The 22,822-nt window shown below is 38.5% G+C and overlaps 1 protein-coding gene across 6 annotated transcripts in view; it reads left to right on the plus strand.

Moving 5' to 3' along the window:
* Positions 1-22,822, plus strand: part of LOC133870474 (transcriptional corepressor LEUNIG) — a 36,845-nt gene that overhangs the window by 1,382 nt on the left and 12,641 nt on the right. Inside the window, exons 4-16 of one of the 6 annotated variants that reach the window (XM_062307607.1) lie at positions 7,007-7,408; positions 7,479-7,579; positions 8,472-8,550; positions 8,632-8,707; positions 8,947-8,996; positions 9,294-9,602; positions 9,774-9,986; positions 16,085-16,315; positions 16,397-16,532; positions 16,883-16,992; positions 17,181-17,330; positions 21,447-21,602; positions 22,017-22,133. In XM_062307607.1, coding sequence (XP_062163591.1) covers positions 7,007-7,408; positions 7,479-7,579; positions 8,472-8,550; positions 8,632-8,707; positions 8,947-8,996; positions 9,294-9,602; positions 9,774-9,986; positions 16,085-16,315; positions 16,397-16,532; positions 16,883-16,992; positions 17,181-17,330; positions 21,447-21,602; positions 22,017-22,133 — 2,130 coding nt within the window. Of the gene's footprint in view, positions 1-7,006; positions 7,409-7,478; positions 7,580-8,471; positions 8,551-8,631; positions 8,708-8,946; positions 8,997-9,293; positions 9,603-9,773; positions 9,987-16,069; positions 16,316-16,396; positions 16,533-16,882; positions 16,993-17,180; positions 17,331-21,446; positions 21,603-22,016; positions 22,134-22,822 lie in introns of all 6 variants that reach the window. The other 5 variants (XM_062307604.1, XM_062307608.1, XM_062307605.1 and 2 more) reach the window with 5 other exon arrangements.

Here is a 22,822-nt window from a genome sequence, read left to right on the forward strand (position 1 = left end):
CATCGATTTTTTTGGGAAATTCTTGGTTCCTTTATTTTTTATTTTTAATTATTTTTTTTATCTCGAGCTTAGTTGTTGCTAAACAAAGTTATTTAGTAAGATTCTTTGAAAAACATTAGTTTAATGAGCTTGCTGTTTAATGTTTTTCCTTTGGGATCCTGGATATCAGCTAACATTGTGGTTTACTTGTTCTAAAATTGTTGGTTTTATTTCTGTGACTAGTGTGTATAATGGATTTCTGCTGTTTATCATTTCATTTGTGTCCCTAAGCTTCTGGAAATTGATACTAACTTGCTTTTGCTTCTGTATCCGCTTTTGGGATCTTGTAACATTGCATTCCCCATAACAATTGTTGCTGACAATTTTTAACTTGCATTTGTCCTTGATTGTGACAACAACTGAGAGTCGAGAATAATGGATACTTTACATGCTAAGAAGCCTAAGAGTACTTGTAGTGAACTCATCAAAACAACGAATTCACCAAATTCTGCCGAATTTTCTCAAAACCATGTCTGCAGCAAACTCTCTACTGATATAGTAATTCAGACGATTGTCAGACACGATCATCTCTTCAGCCGAGCGACTTTCGATTGTCTCTTCTTATTTTTCATTTTTTTTTTTTTTTTTTTTTTTTATTTCATTCCCCCGCGTATTCGTTCAGCCTCAAAGTTCCTTCGCGCTAGTTTTGTGTCTACCGGAGATAGAAGAAGATGCACGGGAGAGGGAGATCGACGCATTCGTGTTGCGGTGTCAGTTTAAGCTGAATCGCGCAGTCTTCGGTGTGGTTCGGTCTCCGATTTAGCTGTGGATTTATTAGGGTTTTGGGTTTGCTTCTTTGGAATTTAAGGGGGTTTGGGACTTTGGGTGGTAAACTGGCTATGGACTACGAGCCATACGATAGCAGTGGTAAATTTTCACTCTAAATCTGCTTGCTTTTTGGGTGATTTGGGTTTCTGGGCGTGTTTTGTTTGGGGAATTAGGGCTTGGGTTTGCTTGAATTTTCGTTAATGTTGGGGTTTTGGGTTTCTTGGAGGGGAAAGAATTGGGTTTTAGGGTTTTGGGATTGTAGTTTGTGGTGGGTTGTATGAGAATTTGGTTTCTGGGGTTCTTGAGGATGAAATGCCATCGTATGACTCCTCCGCTTCGTCGTGGTGCTCTGCCCCTGCTCTGAGCACTTCGGCCTCGACCTCGCTGGTGTGTCTAGAGCTGTGGCACGTGTGGTTAAGTGAATGGTTTTTGGTTATTTGGGTTTGGGTTTTATGGGTTTTGTGCATTTTGATTGCTTTTAGTGTTTTGTTCGGTTGTTTCCCCAAAAAATTGAGGGGGTGAGGGGGAAGGAATGTGAAAAGTTCTCTTTTATGTGGTTTTTATTCAGATTACATGCATTGTTTTGGCTTTTGAATGTTGAGTTGTTCTGGTAATGGTTGTGAATTTTTTTGTCCACATGTATCTTGGCTTCACCTTGTTTGAATCATAAACCCATTTTTTGAGTGCACATTTGTGACCAATGTACGTGCTTTAAGTTGGATTTGGGTTCTTTGTACACCATGTTTGGGCACCTTGTAGATGAAATGTTCAAATGAAGGTGAAACCAATAAATTTTGGTTTCATGACAGTTGAAAGTGGTTGAAAAGTGGATGGAAGTGGTTACTTTAAAACCAATAAAAAGTAGTATTTATTTAAAGTAGAGAATATTTAGAGAGTTTGGTATTTAGCTAAAATAACAACAGTGAATTTTTTAGCCAAAATTTGCTTAAATTTTGACTAGTTCACTGCAAATGCTCTAATGAAGTTGCCTTTTGAGTGGTGGTTTCTCCTTCTCCGTGCTTGGTTTTTGATTGTCTTTTCCTACCTTCAACAAGAGTAGATCTCCACCCCCTTCTGCTTGACCTTTTTTAGGCATGTCCGTGTTTAAATGTTTTATATTTCTGCATTCGCTCATCGACAGTTGAGTGAATGGCAGTTTTTAGAGATTCTAGTCATTTATCTCATTTATGCTGTTCAGTCTAATGCACACTAGTCCTTAGAAGTGTTCTCATTTATTCATTTATTCACTTCTTTGCTATTTCTTTTTGGTAGCTGTGTGGTGAAATTTGGCCTTTTAAGGGATGGGTTGTGGGTTTGAAGCTCAATTGGATTTCATCGGCTATAGTCATCTCACACAAGCTACCCATCAATACACATCTTTGTGGAAATTGTATTTATTCTATCTTATATAACTTTGAAGGGCATTGTTAGAAGAGTTTGTTAGGGTTTGGTGTACATGGGTATTTTGGTCATTGATATATTTTTCAACCTGTATAATAAAATGTGTAAGGTAGGTTACGTGAGAAGTAATTAGCCTCCTCTTTCTCTCTAAAGTTTTTTCATGCAAGCTTTACAACATGGTATCAGAGCTTAGGGTTTAACCCTCTACCCTGTGATCTTTCCCTTTCTCCCTACTTATTCTCTTTCCCTTTTTTCTTTTTTTTTTCCCCCCTTTCTCTCACCCAATTTGTTTTTGTTACTGATTGAAGGATATTGAGCTATTGGGCTTAATGCCAGTTTGAGGAGAGTGAAGGCGTCGAGATCACTGTCATCAATGATGTGATGTCGTACCACCAACAGCTATTTGTTCTGCCATAGTTGGTGGTTTTGATGTAACCAACAGAACTGCAATCGTGACTATTGTAATTTAAGGGTTTCTTGTGTCGAAACTCGATCTAGGTGGTTGGTTGGTGGTCTTTGGTGGCCAGAGCTGAGTGCAATGGTGGTTTGCGGTGGATATTGCGTGGTTGTTATCTTTGTTTGAATGTTTCATCGTCGTTGCAGTGGTTGCTGGCATGGTCCGAGTGTCACTGGCAAATTTCTTGTGAGTTTTGGAGAAGAAAGACAATTGTTTGGTTATAGGTTCTCATTGCCCCTTATCTAGGATGAGGATATCCATAGCTCAATCCAAACCATTCGTAATCTAGGAATAGGATATCCAAGTTTCAGTTTGGGTAGAGTCCAGCCCAAACCAAGGAGGGATCAAGTCGGTTCAACCCAGCGTCGAGTCAGGTCAAGCCGGTTCCTTTATTGGGTCAGCATGTTTCGTCAGCCCAACCTGATCCGATTTTACTTGTCTTGCCGGTTTCGGTCACCTCCCAAGACGTTTTCATTGGATTTCAGCAAATTTGGGATTATTTTGGCCGGTTCCAGTTTGTTTTTTAACAAATTTTATCCTGTTCAGGTTAGTTTTCTGTCTATTACGTCCGGTTCCGACTAGTTTTGAGTAGTTTTTGCTCGACACAGGTTTATTTCAGCCAGTTTCTGTTCATTTACGCAATTTCTTGGTTGTTTTTGCTTTGGTTTGGGCTGTTTCTTGTGATTTTTGGCCTATTCCAGCACTGTCAATGGTTTTTTTAGCTTCTTCTTGTAGTTATTTGGCATATTTCAGCATCGCCAGTGGGCTTTTCAGCTAGTTTTTGTGGTTATTTACTTCTTGCTATCTTAGTAATCGGATGCCCTGCTTTGTCTCTTTCAAATTCTCTTATTTTCTTCCTACCCATTCTCCTTGCCATTGAAGGTTTTTGGGTGCCTGTTATGTTCAGAACTTTTTTTTGATAGGTAAGAGATTAATTTTATAGAAAAAACGTAAGGTGCCCTTTAGTACACTGGAAGTATATAGGGAAAACACCTATCTAAAAATAGAAAAACGAGTGAGAAAGTCAGAAAAAGAAATATACAAAGGATGGACATAAGCCGAAGTCCAACAATACATAGAGTGATAGAAAGGATCTCTTCTAAGGATCTTTCCAAGTCTTCAAAACTCCTATTGCACCAAAAGATACAAATAGGCACCATTTTCCAAACAACAGCGCTCCTTGATCTACCAGATGACCATCGACAACAAGCAAGTCAATAACCCGCCTAGGCATAACCCAAGACATCCCGAAACGGCTGAAGAGAGAATTCCACAAAACAAAAGCTACGTCGCTGTGGAGAAGCAGATGATCCACAGTTTCCTTGGTCTTCTTACACATGCAGCATCGGTTGATCACGATAACATGCCATTTCCTAAGGTTGTCCTGGGTGAGTATCTAGGACAACCTTAGGAAATGTTTAGAACTTGGGTCTTGGTTTTGATAAACTCGATCCTGTGGTACCAAATGTGTCTTTCTTTCTATAGTCATGTTCTTCGACGCTACTTCTCTAGCGCCAATGTCACATTTGTTGAGTTTACTCCCTGCTTTACTATTGATACTTTGCGCGAGTCTACTCTTGAGCATTTTTTTTTGTCCATTCTATTGTCAGTTTCACCTCTATTTGCTTCTACCTCTCCTCCTTGTCAAGTCTTGTTTCCCACATGCTCGACTGTTCCATTCTAGGTCTATACGCGTTGCCCTTGACCATCAGCTAGTAGAAAAACAGAATTGAGAAAAGAAGAGAATTATTCTTATTGCTCTAATCTTCCATGTGGCTACATTGGTTAAATATAAAAACCTAGAACCTAATATGGAAAGTATTACAACGTAATCAAATAAACATAAATAAGCAATAATCACGGTGGATCAAATATTCAACAAATCTTCAACACTCACTCTCAAGATGGGGCATAGATGTCTCGCATGCCCAGATTGCATAAGACTATATGAAGAACACGACTAGATACTCCCTTTGTCAAGATATCTGCAAGTTCTCCTATCGAGTACATATGACACCTTGGAGTTTTTCTTTGATAAAATGTCGATCATTTGCAAGATGCTTGGTTTGGTCATGTTGGACTGGATTATGAGCAATACTTAGTCGCTTTATTGTCACAATACAATCGTATTGAGTCCTTGGAGTCAAACCCAAGCTCTTTCAAGAGTATTTTCAACCATAATGTTTCATACACTCCATGAGCCATAGCTCTAAATTCTGCCTCTGCATTGGATGCATTTTCGTTGAGAAGATCAAGTATGTATTTTCGTTGGGAGATAAATATACCATGCTTTGACCTTGCTCCCTCAATGCCGAGAAAGTACTTCAGTCTCTCCAAGTCCTTTATTTCAAACTCATTAGCAAGACAATGTTTTAAGTTCTATATTTCCCCATCATCATTTCCTGTTAAGACAATATCATCAACATACACAATTAAAGCTGTTACCTTTCCTTGAGTGGAATGCTTAATGAAAAGTGTATGATCAGTCTGACTCTGCTTGTAACCAAATCTTTGCATAGCCCGGGAAAACCACTAGGACCATGCTCTTGGAGATTGTTTTAGGCCATACAAAGCTGCCTTTACTAGTTTGCACACTTTTCCCACTGAGGATAAATCTTCCAAACCAAGGGGAGTTTCCATGTATACTTCTTCTTCTTGGTCTTCATGAAGAAATGCAATTTTTTTTTTTTACATCAAAATGATGTAGAGGTCAATCCAAGTTCGCAGCTATAGAAAGTAGAACCCTAATTGAGTTCATCTTTGCTACTGGAGCAAACATTTCCTCATAATCAATCCCCTAACAGTAAACTCTTGGAGGCTCCTCGGGTTTCACATTGGGAAACTGTTGCTTGTATTAGTCGGTATTTGAAAAGGGCTCCTGGTCTTGGGATATTGTATAGACTGAATAGATATCTCAAGGTAGAAGGTTTTATTGATGCATATTGGATAGGTTCTCCCTCAAATAAACGGTCTACTGCAGGATATTATACATTCTTAGGAGATAATCTGGTAACTTGGAAGAGTAAGAAATAGAAAGTGGTGGCGCGATCTGCACATGCCAATGGCTCATACTACTAGTAAGTTGACGTTGTTACAACATTTTCTTCAGAAGATTGGGTTTTCAGCTCTTATTCCTATCCCATTGTTTTTTTTATAACCAAGTTGCTTTACATATTGCGTCTAACCCAATTTTTCTTGAAATGACCAAGCATATTGAGGCTAATTATTATTTCATTCGAGACAAGATACACAATAGAGATATATCTACACCATTTGTAAAGTCGGGTTAGAGGCAAGAGGTTGGGGGTGTAATGTAGCATTTCTTCTGTCTTTTGGGTTTTTTCGGGTGTTCTTCCTTTTCTTTTCTTTTTTTCTTTTTTTTTTTTCCTGTTTTTCCTTTGTTTTGGTGTCCTTTTTGTATACTCCATGTATGCTTAGGGGCGCCTTTACACGCTTTTTTAATGCTATTTCTTTTATTATCTATAAAAAAAAAATTGTGAAGTTTGGAGCCCAGTTCACTGGCATGTTTACAAACTCTTTGTTACGTTACCGGTTAGGGTTTATTTGTTCCAAGTTGGGTTTATTTGATATATATGTAGCATGTTGGTTATTAATATATTTTTCAATCTATATAATACAACATGTGAGGTAGGTTACGTGAGAAGTAACGAGCCTCCTCTTTCTCTCTAATGTTTTTTTCATGCAAACTCTACAACAAGCATAAATTCCCCTTTCACCAGGAAAATGTTAAAGAGTAACCTATTTTGACATTACAATAGTTACACTAGCTTCTGTGCCTGCATATGCAATTAAAATAGATGTACTACAACACCATTGTCGCTTAAGTTTCTAACCTTTTCAATATGAATTTCGTCCACCAAACAAGCACATTTCCTTGTGTTTGTTCTCCTCGACTCAATGTTTTTAACTAGTGATCTGTAGGGTGTTCTTCAAACTTAATTTACATCCTTAGAGAAACCCTTGTAGGTTTGGCTGTGGTGCCAAACAAGTAATCCATCCTGAAGTAGTTGAGGGCTTTCGTAGTTAGGTGAGAGGGAACTTTGTGCATGTCAGGATATGTGGATTCCTTTCAGTAGAGGCATCAAATAGCCTGAAGATTTCTGTCTCCTAAATTCTGTAAAACATTTATTTGTGAATTCCTCGAAAGTTAATGATTTATTTGATGTATCTGTTGTGGTTATGAAATTGATGGTGGACTGCAAACTTTAACCTGTATGGTACAATGGTGTTTGTTGAAGTTCTTATGCAAAAGAAAAAAGAAAAGAAAAAGAGAGAAAAAAGCGGTAATGGTTGGATGCTTATGTAACTACAAAATTGCAGACGCAGTTGATTAAAGCAAGGGAGCAGCAACAACATCAACAACAACAGCAGCAGCAGCAGCAACAACCTCAACAGCCACAACATCAACAACAACAACATCAGCAACAGCATATGCAGATGCAGCAGCTCTTGATGCAGAGGCACGCTCAGCAGCAGCAGCAACAGCAACAACAGCAACAACAACAACAGCAGCCGCAACAGCAGCAACAGCAGCCGCCAACGCCGCAGCAGCAGCGGAGAGATGGGGCCCACCTCCTTAATGGCAATACAAATGGCCTTGTTGGAAATGACCCTCTCATGCGGCAGAACACTGGAACTGCAAATGCCTTGGCGACTAAGATGTATGAGGAAAGATTAAAACTTCCCCTTCAGAGGGATCCTTTGGAAGAAGCAGCAATGAAGGTAGTTTGATTATTTGGTTTTCTTGATAGCCTGACTATTATTGTTTTTAGAAGTTGTGAACCATCTTCAGAAATCCTTGCAGCAAAGATTTGGTGAAAATGTGGGCCAGCTTTTGGATCCAAATCATGCCTCAATACTAAAGTCAGCTGCAGCAACTGGCCAGCCTTCAGGGTGCTTTTCTCTGAGACTCAACCCTTGTACTCTTTTTTTTTTTTGGGTTAAAATATATTTTAGTACATCCAACTTTGAATTCCAACTTGAGCAATTAACATCCAATAGCTTGGTTTACTGTCAATGTAGCCCTTATCTGGTTTCGCCAAAATTGGGGGCGTTAAGCTCCTTACAATTTTTTTTTCCTTCAACCCATCTCATCTCTCTCTCTCTCTCTCTCTCAACCAAAAGCCCTGTCTGTTGGTTCCTCTCTTCATAGATACCCACATAACCATCTGTGCACCTCACTGCTAAACCTTGTGATTTTGGTGTTCTGCGTTCATTCTGCCTCCTCTCTCACTCCTCTGACCTCCATCTGAACTCAAGGGGTTCCATTGTGAAATTGGTCATCAATTCAAAGCTTGACGTCACTAGCACGGAATAAGATGGGAGGACTGCATTGAAAATAAATCCAAACTTTAGAATGTTAATTGCTTAATTTGAGAATTTAGGGGTCAAATTGACAATGACACCAAAATTAGGACTAAAAAAAATGTATTTTAGATTTTTTTTTTTCCTTTAAAAATGTATTTCATGAGCCCTTGGGTACCACAAAAATAAAATAAAAAATGTTGTGCATAACATTTGAATTGGGCTTGTATTTGGTTCAATGAGTAAGAAAGTTTTAGAATGTACAAAAGTAATGCTTCAAATGGTTATTAGAATATTTGGCAAAGATTCCTTTTTCTTTGGGAAACGAATCCTTGTGAATTTGGGTGTACCCCTTCAAGTGCTATGGATAATTATATGGAATCATTTTCTATCCCTGTTCAGATAATAAAGATATAACACCTAGACATTCTTGATCCTATATGAGCATTATTTTAGTGGGGTTTAATCTCTTTAATTTCAGGCAAGTTTTGCATGGTACAGCTGGTGGGATGTCTCCACAAGTTCAAGCTCGCAATCAACAACTACCAGGGTCAACACCGGTATGGTGTTTTCGTTCAAGTGACCTCTTTATTTTTCACTTTCCTTATCCTTATGTAGTTCTGACTTCAATGTGGTGTCAGGACATAAAGAGTGAGATTAATCCAGTTTTAAATCCCAGATCTGCAGTTCCTGAAGGTTCATTGCTGGGAATTCCTGGTATTCTTTGCTCTATTTCTTTCTCTTTTGTGATTGAATTGTCTCATTCTTCTGAATTATGAGTAGCACACTTGTGACACCATTTGGCTCAAATCCTTTAGGTTTGTTTGCCCCTTTTAATTTAGTAGCCTAATGTACTGAATAGATTACAGAAATTACTAGTTGCAAAATTTTATGAGGTTGTTTAATTAATTGCATAAAGATGCTTGTGTCTAACATTAAAGGTCCTATTGTTTCAGGATCAAATCAAGGTAGTAACAATTTGACACTAAAAGGATGGCCACTCACAGTAAGTTTATTTGCTTGCCCATCTCTTAAGAGTGGATTGATTTTTTTTTCCCCCCCTTCCCGATCCTATTTTTGGCAAATATTTATCACTCTGTTTTGAGTGTGTGAACACTAATGTCTTTCTTTTTAGTCTGAAATATCTATTACTTTTAAATATGCCTTATTGAAATTTGGTATTTTTATTCTTAGTTATTGTTATTATTATTACTACTACTACTGCTTGTATTATTACTATAATTATTGTTATTGCTGCTGCTGTTGCTATTGTAATGGTTTAACCTTTTTTCTTATCTTTCAGGGACTGGATCAACTTCGCAATGGGCTTCTTCAGCAACAAAAGCCATTTATTCAGGCACCTCAGCCCTTTCATCAACTTCAGATGTTGACACCACAACAACAACAGCTTATGCTTGCACAGCAAAACTTGACATCACCATCTGCAAGTGATGATAATAGAAGACTGAGACTGCTTTTGAATAATCGGAACATGGCTCTTGGGAAGGATGGCCTCACAAATTCTGTTGGTGATGTGGTTCCAAATGTTGGATCACCTCTTCCAGCTGGTGGCCCTCTTTTGGCTCGTGGTGACACGGATATGCTGCTTAAGGTTCTTCTTTTCCTGTCAATTACCCTTCCATCTGCAGTTATAGTTGTTCCTATGTTAGTTGTTACCATTGTCATTGTATGTTTTTAAGCCCTCCCCACCTTAAGGTGTTACTCTCTCTTTTTACCATAAATATCATGGTCTCTCTGCTTCTTAAAGTCTTTGTTTCTGTAGTTAAAAATGGCTCAGTTACAGCACCAACACCAGCAAATGAACAATAATTCACAGCAGCAGCAGCAGCAGCAGCAGCAGCTTCAGCAGCACGCTCTTTCAAATCAGCAATCTCAGAGTTCAAATCACAATCTTCACCAGCAAGATAAAATGGGGGGTGCTGGCAGTGTCACTGTGGATGGTAGCATGTCGAATTCCTTTCGTGGAAATGATCAGGTCAGTCCTTTTTATGTCACCTCTAACCATACATTTTTGAGATATGCTTTTCTCTTGGTATTATCTACTCCCTATGTGGCACTCTTTTTGCTAGTATTATTTGTTCAACTATTTTTGAGAGATGCACTATTGTTGAAGTTACAAATTTTCTTGTGCCCATATCAACAACTTTTTGGATTTCAGTTCTCTTGTTCATGTGTACAACATGACTCATGTTAGTGAAATCTCACTCATACACATTTTTTTTTGATAAATAATCCAATCTCATAAAAAGTGCAGGGGTTGCAGCCCAAGTACACGATATGTATACAAGAGAAACGCCAAATTAAGGACAAGAACACAAATCAAGAAATTAGAAAAAAGAGAACAATTGCAAGCAACCATCCAAACATATAGAGATTTGAACACAATAGCTTTTAATTCCATCACTGTCCTCTCACAATTTTCTTAGTTTCTCATTGTGTTCTCTCCATATACACCACATTTTTTTTTATAAGTAATTGCAATGTATAAAAAAAAACGCGCAGAGGGGCGCAACCCTTATACACGGGAAGTATACAAGAAAACCCCTAAAAGGGACGAACAAAGAATAAATTTAAGAAGTCTATATAAGTAAAAACACTCAAACTATGATGGGGCGCTATCCAAATATATAACGTATTGAGCAACCGCTTCCATAGCTCCACCATAGATGTCTCTACATCTTCAAACAACCGCGCATTCCGCTCCCTCCAAATACACCACAACAAGCACAGAGGAGCTAACCGCCAAGCCTCTTTAGCATGACCACACCCAATCGCTGCCCCCCAACTTTTCAACAACTCCAATACCGTTAGTGGCATAACCCACTCTACCCCAGATAAAATAAGAATGTAGTTCCAAAGATCCCGGGCGACTTCACAGTGAAGCAACAAGTGATCAATAGACTCCCCACTCTTCTTACATAAACAACACCACTCAATCACTATAACATTCCTCTTACGCAAGTTATCATGCGTCAATATTTTACCCAAAGTAGCTGACCATACGAAGAAAGCCACCCTTGTTGGAGCCTTAACACGCCAAATATTCTTACAGGGAAAATATGGAAAAGATGGAAAAGATGGGCCATCTTTCCTAATAAGCTCTTCATAGAAGCTTTGCAGCTATACTAGGACGGGGTGGAGGTTGTTTTGCAGCTATACTAGACTTATTCTGGGAAATGGATCTAGGGTCCGTTTTTGGGATGATATATGGTGTGGTGAGGTGCCTCGCAAGGAAGCTTTCCCAGTTTTGTACGACATTGCGTGTGACAAGGACGCACATGTTGCAGACCATTTGGTTGTGGTAAGCGGGTCCTATCAGTGGGATATTAGCTTCTTCCGAGCGGCCCACGATTGGGAGGTGGATGTTTTGGCTTCTTTTTTCTCTTTGCTGTATTCAACTAGAGTGAATTGTGATGGGGAAGATCAGCTCCGGTGGTATCCTTCTCACAAAGGGAAATTTGATGTTAGATCTTTCTACAAGGCTCTTGTTTGCAAAGAGGCTATCCATTTTCCTTGGAAAAGTATTTGGCGGACCAAGGTTCCCTTGAAAGTGGCTTTCTTTGCTTGGACGGCAGCGCAAGGGAAGATCCTCACCTTGGACAACCTCAGGAAGAAGCGTGTCATAGTGATTGATAGATGTTGCATGTGCAAAACGAATGGGGAATCGGTGGATCACCTTCTCCTCCATTGCGAGGTTGCACGCGCTCTCTGGAATGCCTTTTTTAGTCGCTTCAGTTTGTCTTGGGTTATGCCTATGCGAGTGGTAGATTTATTCGCTTGTTGGTGGACGGGTGGTCGTTCTCAGAGTGCAGCTGCGTGGAAGATGGTCCCTTGTTGCATTCTGTGGTGCTTGTGGAGGGAACGCAATGACAGGCAGTTTGAGCACAAAGAAAGATCTATTGAGGAACTCATTTCCTTTTTCTTTCATTCCTTGTATTCTTGGGTGGCGGCGTTCCTCGCACCTTTACCTCTTAGTTTTAATGATTTCCTTGTTCTGTTTTCTTTTTTTCCCTAGTTGCTTTTCTTGTATACTTCCTGTGTACTTGATTGCGCTTTGCGTTTTTTAATGATATCTCTCTTACTTATCAAAAAAAAAAAAAAAAAAAGGATCTCACCTCAAATAAACCTTTTTTAGAGCTTTTTAATGATATCTCTCTTACTTATCAAAAAAAAAAAAAAAAAAAGAAGGATCTCACCTCAAATAAACCTTTTTTAGAGGGATTCCGCATTAACTTGTCACCCTCTCCTGGTCGAGCCGAAATGGAGTATAGTCGATCGAAGAAAGAAAGGACCATATCCATCTCCCATTCCTGGATTTGTCGCGTAAAGAGAACATTCCACTGAATTATACCATTATGAACAACCAAATTATCCGCCACCATTGCATCTTTGTTCCTTACTATACTAAAAAGAATTTTACACCACATTAAATAGAGGAATCATCTTCCAAACTTCTATGTTGTATTAGCTTCCAAATTGACCTCTCTAACAAGTTAACAGCTCCGCCACTCGTTGGGGCATGACCCGCTCTATCCCAAAAAGACGGAAGATCGATTCCCGCAAGTCTCTAGCCACTTCGCAATGAAGCAAAAGATGATCAATGGTTTTCCCGCCCTTCTTACACATACAATACCAATTTTTTATTTCTCCAAATGCTTTTACTAGGAAGGGGTGAGCTAGCGTGGGGAATAAGTATATTGTAAAAAGATCTAACCTCAAACACCCGTCTATTGGAAGGGGTCTAAAATTTTTTATCCCCGCCACCTGGTCTTAACCTGAGAGTACACAAGATTAAAGAACGAGGTAATTGACTTCACCTTCCAGTCATGCACTGATCTGTTAAAGGTGATGTTCTACTGTAAACTGTTGTTAGCAAATTGCGAAGGATCTACCCACCGAAGCCTCCTTGAAGTGAGATAATACTAAACAATTCCGGAAAAGCTGCCTTCAAAGTCTAATCTCCATACCACACAACATGCCAAATTTGATCTTAGAACCATCACCCACCTCCAATCTAAGGGACATGATTGGGGAACAACCCCATCACAACTTTGACACAATACGTGGGCCCCACCCCATTGTGAGTGGGTTGTGTTAAAGTTGTACTAAGGAGTTGTACATTTAGCATTTCCCCCAATCTAATAAATCTTGAGAATTCCCCCCACCGCCTCCTAATATATTTCCACACCCTAACCCCCAAAGACCCAATAACCACATTAGAAGCCCACCATCCCCACATGCTATCATATTTAATTTCCACAGTCGTTCTCCACAAAGCTTCCTTCTTCGTAGCATAATACCATAACTACTTCCCTAAAATAGCTTGGTTAAACAAAAGCAAATTTCTAACCACCGAACCACCTGAGGATATCGGAGTACAAATCTCTAACCAACATAATAGATGGAATTTGATATCATCACCGACTCTGCCCAACAAAAAGCAGAGTGGATAACAGATCCCCTGTCCCAGGCCCTAAGAACTATTAAAGAAGCCAATGGGAGTTCCATAAATCAAAATAGAGAAACATACTGTAGAGATACAATGTGCTATCCACTCGCATTATTTCTCCCCAAAACCACATCTCAACATATAAGCCTTCTCTAGATCCAATTTATAGAGCCTTTTCCAACTCCGTTTTCAGCCTATTAACTAGGACTTTGGAAATAATTTTATGGGATAATTGCACCATTGGTTCCTGTGATATGCCATAATTATTTTTCACTCTCTATGGTTTAAAAAATTCATGGGAGGTCCTTGTGATAAGCAATAATTACAAATCGATCCATGGCGTCAAATTCCATTAAAATTTTTGACAGATTCTGTTAAATTTCACGTCAGCGCCATGTCTGATCAATAAGAATGCGACACGTGTCCATTTTAATAAAAATAAATAAATATACTTATTTTTTTTAAAAAAAAAAATTCAAATTCAAAATATAAAAAAAAAAAAAAAAAAACAAAAACAAAAAAGCAAGGGGTGGCCGCACGCCACCCCCATAGGCCTTTTTTTTTTCTTTTTTTTTTTTTGAAATTTAATTTTTTTTTTAAAAAAATAAGTTTATTTATTTATTTATTTTTATGAAGATGGACACGTGTCGCATTCTTATTGGTTTGACGTGGCATTTAACAGAATCTGTGAAAAATTTTAACGAAATTTGACATCATGGATCAATTTGTAATTATTTTTTACCACAAAGACCTTCCATGAACTTTTTAAACCATAAGGAGTGAAAAATAATTATGGCATACCACAAGGACCAATGATGCAATTATCCCTAATTTTATAGACACCACCCACTAGACTAATAGGACGAAAATCCTTAATGTTCACAACACCCACTTTATTAGGAATAAGGGCAATAAATATCGCATTGAGACTTATTTGAAACTTACCTCAAGCATGGAAATTGATGGAAAACATTCATGATATCTTCTTTGAGAACCTCCCAACAAGTCTAAAAGAAGGCGCCAAGGCCTTATCATCGTTAAAAGCTTTCACCATCGCAAAAACCTTATTCTCCTCAAAAGCTCTCTCCATCCATACAACCTCCTCATCATCAATAGAATCAAAAGACCATCTAATTTAGGCCGCCAACTAAACTGTTCAAAGTAAAGACAATTGTAAAACTGCAGAATATGCTCTCTTCATTTTGTAATATCTGAAGAAACAAAACCATTAACATCTAAAGCTTCAACAGTGTTGTTTTTTCTGTTTGAATTAGCCACATGGTGGAAAAATTTTGAATTCTTATCTCCCTCTCTCATACACAATTAATATGTGTCATGATCTGGTAGCATCATAGTGGGAGCCATTGCACAACCTATCTGTACAAGTTGGTAGGATTAAAGCCACGCATTCAACATTGTTTAAATGGGCTTTCACCAATAAAAGGGATATTTTCTGTCATGAACATGAGAGAATCTGAGTCCCATCTTTTCTGAAATTTTTGAAGTAGCCTTTAGTTTGTCTAGATCAGTGTTCCAAAAAGTACTTATTGAACTTTCCTGACTTGCCATACATCCTCTTTTAAACTTTCTCTCTCTCTTTCCCCCTACACCAAAAAAATGCCACATCACCCCTATTTACTGAATTAGTTATACTCATAATTATATGCTGTAGCATGCATTCAATTTTTCCAAGACAATAATTTCTCACCCATTTGTCTGAGTCATGTAAAACCAGTTTGGTAAATTTTGCAAAGATTTAGTTGGAAATAGCAGTTACATAATTATTGGTGGTCAAATATAGATTTCTTCTACGATGGTCATGGTATGACCAATGGGCCTACTGCTTTAACTTGCATCCTGAATTAGGGATGAATTGAAAAAGGAATAATTTTTTGGTTCCTCTTATTTTTTATGAAGAGAGTGAATCCTTTCATTGAAGGATTTAAAAAAAAAAAAATGTCTGAACTATCTGCGGGAGTGATTCTGGAGATAAGTGATATGTGATTTTACCACTTACATGCTGTCCACGCTCACAGATTTATTTATTTATTCCCCCCCCTCCTCTCTCTGAAATCAGTCCTATTTACCTTCGTTGTCCCTTTAATTTCAAAATTTTTCCTAGAATTATTGTTCCTTTGATTTCATGGTTGGGGAGATCAATAAAACGTTATCATTAAGCTCTATGCCCTACTAACTCAGACGCATGCATGTGATGGGTTTAAACTGACAGAATCTGAACCCTTAACTATAGTTTTTCAAAAATGAGCAGAGTAGAAGCCTTACCTGGTTTTTCTCATGTAATGACCGACATCGTCTGTGATGTATTTCTATTATTAATCTCCCCTAAGATATCATGTTTTTACATTCCATATTGCAATCCATCCATGCTAGTTAATATCAATATCGCTGTTGAAGCTTCGTGACAAAAATGAAGGTGGTGGTGAATGTGTTGGCGTGACACACATTTTTTGGTTGAGATGGTAGGATTGTAGTTTTTGTTTTTGGCGCCGGGGGGGGGGGGGGGGGGGATGGGGGTTGAGTCTTGATATGCATATCCTATTAAAAGTTTGGGCAGGTTCCTAATGTAGTTTTCCTCAATGCATTTTAAGGTTTCTAAAAACCAGACTGGGAGAAAAAGAAAGCAGCCAGTGTCATCTTCTGGTCCTGCCAATAGCTCCGGAACTGCTAACACAGCTGGGCCCTCCCCAAGTTCAGCACCCTCAACACCTTCAACGCATACACCTGGAGATGTGATATCGATGCCTGCTTTGCCTCATAGTGGTAGTTCTTCCAAGCAATTGATTATGTTTGGTGCTGATGGTACTGGCACTCTTACATCACCATCAAATCAATTGGTGAGTGTACTCTTTATATTCTTGTGTTGAGGAAGTCAAAACTCCTTGCATTGTATTCTCATTGGCATTCCATTTTGGCAGTGGGATGATAAAGATCTTGAATTGCAGGCTGATATTGATCGTTTTGTGGAGGATGAGGATAATGTCGAATCTTTTTTATCCCATGATGATACAGAGCCTAGAGATACTGTTGGTCGTGGTATGGACGTGAGCAAAGGTGCAGTAGATTTACATATAATTTTATTGATCATGGGTTTTATGAATAGTATTGAGCTATTTGTCTAGTGTAAGTACTGAAAATTTATTGAATCTGATGCAGCAGTTTGTGAATTATTTAAGTCATGGGTCAAGGGTTTATTTATTTTCCTATAATAAGGATCATTGTAGGACATATTGGTTACTCCATTTCTGCAAATAACAAACTTCCACAGGGGCAAGATCATGAGTTTAGTCATGAAACATGTTGATATCTGATCTGTCCACCAGCACATATTGGTGGTAATTGAAATTTGAACTTCTCATCTGAATTTGGGCTGTCTATCATGATTTACTTGTATTTGACTTCAGGTTTCACATTTACGGAAGTAAATGCTATTCGAGCAAGTACAAGCAAAGTCGTATGTTGCCACTTTTCATCAGATGGGAAATTACTTGCCAGTGGTGGCCATGATAAGAAGGTGAGTGCAAGAGGTTGTATGTGTTTGTTGTGATGTATGAAAAATTAATTTCTTGAACATTAAATGATGAATTATGTGGCTGATTTTCTTTTAGAATAAAAGAAAAAAGGTGTTTTTTTTTCTCCACTAAATTTACTGATCTAGATAAGAGTGTCTGAAATTGTTTGCTTGATGATCATGAGATGCAGGCTGTATTGTGGCACACAGATTCTTTAAAGCCAAAAAGCTCACTTGAAGAACATTCATCTATGATCACCGATGTCCGTTTCAGTCCAAGCATGCCACGTCTTGCAACATCTTCATTTGATAAAACTGTCAGGGTTTGGGATGCTGATAATGTTAGTTGACACTCTTCCTGATTCATTGTAGTTTTTTAACTCATACTTCATTTTTCATAGATTGATCTTGATACATTTAAATGTCATTTACCTAATTTGTTTGTCACTTTAGCATGTTTTAATGTGTATAGCAATGATGTTTTATTGAAGAGAAATGTTAAATGCTACACTCTCATCCCATGGGCTGATGTGACAGCCTTTTGATTTATTTATTTATTTATTTATTTAACAATAGCTGATCCAAGAGTTGAGAAGCACTGTCACATCAGCCCAGTAAAATGGGAGTAGGATGAGGGTGTAGTATGTAGCAATAATTCAATGATGTAGAACAGTAAGAATTTATTGGGTCCTTTAATTTTATTTAGGTTTTTTAATTCGATGTATTAGTTTATGTTCTATTTAATTTTATGAGTCGGTTATTTTTGTAACTTATCAAAAAAAATGAGTCGGTTATTTTTGTAATTTAATAAATGGGCATTATCCTTGCTGTAGGTTATGTTAGGCAAGTCAACAAAACTATGTAAGTAAGTTAATAAATGGGTGTTGCCCTAGGATTTTTAGTCGAGGTCTATTTAAGCATGTTTTGTACTCCAATGGAGACAAACTTTATGATGGAATAAAATTGTTGAGAAATTGGTTTCTCTTCTCTTCTCTCTCTCTCTCTCTCCTCCCCCCGCCCTTCCCCCCCTTTTTCTAGGCTTTTTCTGCGCTTCTTTCTCCTCTCTTTCTAGGCTTTTTTTGGCTTATCTCTCTAGCTTATTTCTTCTTCTTCTCCTTCTCTCCTTGGTCTTGTTTCTCTCGGCTTCTATCTCTCTTAGAGCACTAGCAGCAGATTCCCAACCATTTTCCCTATATTTAAGGAACAAAACTACTTTTTGCTTCCCTATAAAAAAATACCCCACAATAGATTCCCTTACTTTTCCCTATATCAATTAAATATTATTTTTTTACTCTTATTTTATTCTTTTTCTCTCTTTCCTACTTTTTCTCTCTTCACTATATCAATTAATTCTTCTTCTTTTATATTAAAATAATACATAGGGAATGAATAGTAGACATGTATACATTGGGAATCACTATTCATTCCCAACCCCCTCATCTAAATATAGGGCATCTGCTGTGGGAGGTTTTTTGATGTTTTTCATGAAATTTTCCCTAAATATAGGGAAGGGAACCAATATAGGGTAACTGCTACTAGTGCTCTTAGTCTATTTCTTCAAGCTTTCTTCTCACATGTTTTTATCCTACATCAACTTCATATCAAAGCCTAAACTGATTGTTTTCCATAACAATCTTCCGATCCACCACCGTTTACCATTGAATCAAACACCATGACAACCATCACTCAAAGGCAGCCATTGCCCACCATCACAAACCTCCCTACTGTTGCCCACAGAACATTGTGAAACCCAACCACTTCCCTATGGCCCAAACCATGGCCGTTCGAAAAAGAAAGAAAAAAAAGAAAAAGAAAACCCTCAACATTCAAAACATCACCGCATAGCCTCACCCATCGGGCCCAACCAACCGAGTTCAAAGAGCCACCCCAACAATTTCCATCCACCCATCTCGCCGCCGCCGCCGCCGCCATCCAATACCCAATCCACACCCGCATCAAGATTTGTCTCACAGCTTGCGCCACCGTCAACCCCAACAACCCACCTCACCTCTGACTACATAGCCTTGCGCCTACACCTGCTGGCCTATCCACTGGCCCACCGCCAGAGCAGCGCCGCAATGCCCACAAAACCATTCTGCCCCCCTGCCGACCTTCTCCACCATCAGTCTACCGCTCAGCCGCGCCATTTGCGCCCCATGCCCTGCTATCCTCATGAATTGCACTGCCCCTGCTTTTTTTATTTTTTTATAAGAGTAATGTCATTAAAAAACGCAAAGCGTAATCAAGTACACATGGAGTATACAAGAAAGGCGGCTAAGAAGAAGAAAACAATACAAGGAAAACATTAAAACTAAGCACTAAATGGGCGAGAAACACAGCCGTCTAAGAGTACAAAGAATAAAAGAAAAAGGAAATGAGCTCCTCAATGGTTCTTTCTTTGTCCTCGAATTGTCTATCGTTACATTCCCTCCACAAGCACTACAAAAGGCAACAAGGTACCATCTTTCACACAACCGCACTCCGAGAGCGACCACCCGTCCACCAACAAGCGAATAAATCTACCACTCGAAGAGGCATGACCCAAGACAAACTGAAGCGACTGAAGATGGCATTCCATGGAGCGTGTGGGACCTCGCAATGGAGAAGAATGTGATCCACAGACTCCCCATTCATTTTGCACATACAACATCTATCAATCACAATGACACGCCTCTTTCTGAGATTGTCCAAGGTAAGAATCTTCCATAGCGCTGCCGCCCAAGCGAAGAAAGCCACTTTCAAGGGAACCTTAGTCCGCCAAATGATTTTCCAAGGGAAATGAAGTGCCTCTTTGCAAGCAAGTGCCTTATAGAAACATTTAACATCAAATTTCCCTTTGTGAGGAGACCACCAAAGTTGGTCTTCCCCTAGCACTACCAACCCCTACTGGAATCATCTTTGCCTCTGTGCCGTCTGATCCCAGTGTTTCCATTAAGTTTCGAAGGAGTTTTTGGTTTGAGACCTAAAAGAATAAAATAGAGGGCCTTTTGTCGTTCAACAAAAAAAGAAAAGAAGAATTGACTCTTGCTGCAGTTTCAGACCGAGATTGGTCTGCTTTCGCATCTTTGGTGGATTCTTCTCAAGAATTGGGAGTGGGCCTGGATTACAAAAAAAAAAAAAAAAAAAAAAAAAAAAAAAGTAATAAAAGTCTGAGCCTGTAGTTTCAAGCTTTCAAAAATCCAAAACTCGAGGTTGAGTTTTCTTCGACTAGGGGAGAATGATGCAGAACGCAGCAAGAAGAATTTATTGGGTCCTTTAATTTTATTTAGGTTTTTAATCCAATGTATTAGTTAAAGTTTTATTTAATTTTATGAGTCAGTTATTTTTGTAACTCAATAAATGGGCATTATCGTTGCCGTAGGTTATGTTAGGCAAGTCAATTAAGCTATGTTAGGTAAATTACTAAATGGGCGTTGCGCCAGGGTTTTTAGTTGAGGTCTCTTTGAACATGTTTTGTACTCCAATGGAGACAAACTTTATGATGGAATAAAATTGTTGAGAAATTGGTTTTCTCTTCTCTGCCCCCCCTCTTTCTAGGCTTTTTATGGGCTCTTTCTCCTCCCTTTCTAGCCTTTTTCTGGCTTCTCTCTATAGCTTCTTTCTCTCTTCTTCTTCTTCTCTTGTTGGGCTTGTTTCTCTCTTCTTTCTCTCGGCTTCTCCCTCTCTTCTTTCTCTCGGCTTCTCCCTCTCTTCTTATTCTATTTCTTCAAGCTTTCTTCTCACGTGTTTTTGTCCTGCATCAGTTGGATGCATGAATATGTTGCGGTTTTTGTCTCCCTTGGCTATTAATGGTGGAGGAAGTTTTCTGTGTAAAACAATTTCATTTGCTGATTAATGTAGTTGCAATCAAGGGGTTTTAAATGCATATTAATGCAATCAACAGCATGAAGGGGTCTTTAAACTGTGCCCTATATGATTTATATACCTGGAATATGGAACCTTAATGGCTTGACATCCATGGGAGACATGAAAAAAGGGACATGGGCTGGTATTCCTTGTTGCTGCTCACTTATACTTTTTTGTCCCACAATACCTACAAGATTGTTTGCAATGAGAAAGTTGGTTTTGGAAGACAGTACAAATATAAAGTGTACTTACATGATGCGTGATATAATTCTTTGGGAAATTTGGGTCCTAGCTCCTTATGTAGACATCGCTATATGCAATTTGGTAAACCTCATATAAAGCTTGGGGTGATGTTCCATGCTTGTTAATCTTTAATTATAGATGAGTCCGGGAGATAATCTTTGTCTTCATCTGCTTGAAAAGAGTATAGGGTCGATCAATGTGCGGGCAAATTGTTAGTGGGTGAATGTTTCTGCATGCTGTTTTGGTTTTCTTTGTTGGGATGTTGTAGTCGCACCTATAATTTTACTAAAAATGTGCATTTTTGTATGTTCTCATTATAATGCCCCCATGGAATGGATATTTTGTAACTCTATTTGTCTTATATGCAGCCTGGTTATTCACTTCGTACCTTTACGGGGCATTCTACCTCTGTTATGTCACTTGACTTCCACCCAAATAAAGATGACCTCATTTGCTCTTGTGATGGTGATGGTGAGATACGATATTGGAGTATTAACAACGGCAGCTGTACGAGGGTGTTCAAGGTAGGATCCTATGTACTCTTTGTTCAATAAGCCTTAGCTCAAATGGCACCTTTTCTGCCTTAAGAGTATGGTAGAAGGTGAGGTCATGGGTTCAAGACCCACTGGATATGCAATTTGCCAATAGAAAAAAGAGTTTTATATATTTGATGCAGGCCTATCTGTGTGGAGGGAAATGCTCTACTTTCCAAATTTTTATCCCCAAAATTGGTTCCCAAATGATGTGTCATCATCCCATGAGATAACGACACATTTCCCAAATTAATAGATCGCATGAGATTGTGACACATCATTTGGGAACCAAATTTTGGGAAAAGAATTTGGGATGTATAGCACTTCTCGTGTGGATGAAATTGGATACTGTAGTTTCCAAATAGTTCTTGGTTTTTGAATTTTAATACTCTTCTTGCATTATAGGGTGGTACGACCCAAATGAGATTTCAACCCCGTCTTGGAAGGTACCTTGCTGCAGTTGCGGACAATGTCGTATCTATACTAGATATAGAGACACAAGCTTGCCGGCATTCATTAAAGGTTGATTTAACATTTTCTTTACTATTCTCAAATTAGACTAAGCATATATTGCTGTTATGTTGTGAATAATTTTTCCTAAATTTTGTAAGCAGAAGTGAAGTAAATGCTGCAGAAGAGACAAGCAGTCCTTCTTGAATCCTGCAAACACTATATACTGCTTTTCATGCAGATGGCTAGTGATTGGAGTTGTCTCTTAAAGTCTTTGCTTTGTGCGTCTTATTCTAAAAAGATCCTCAATGATATGCATAATATTGCATCTATATATCATCATAATCTGGTCTGATGATTAAGGTTAATTTTGTGTAATATCAATAGAAAAGGAAATTTGAAATTTTTTGCTAACTGTAAAGGAGGAAAAGAACTTATTATCAATTTGCGTCAAATTTGTATAGATAAAAGGAAAGAAGATGAATATGTGATGTAGGGAGGCTTTTAAGCTTCTTTTTCTTGATAAACCACATAGTTAAACACCCTAGTGATGTCTGATGGCATGTATTTTGTTTTGTTAATAGAAGTGACCTAGGACGGATTTAGAGTATTAATGTATTTTGGTGGGCATGGGGTCTGGAAAATTAGTTGGTTTAGGGCTTAGATGCATAAGGATGTGATTAGGGTTTATGGTTCTAATATGGCTTGGAAGGGGTGAAAAGGAGCTGGAACAATGCGCAAAATGATGGACGACAAAGAGC

The sequence above is a fragment of the Alnus glutinosa genome, chromosome 6, assembly GCF_958979055.1.
Source record: "Alnus glutinosa chromosome 6, dhAlnGlut1.1, whole genome shotgun sequence".
Lineage (NCBI taxonomy): Eukaryota > Viridiplantae > Streptophyta > Magnoliopsida > Fagales > Betulaceae > Alnus > Alnus glutinosa.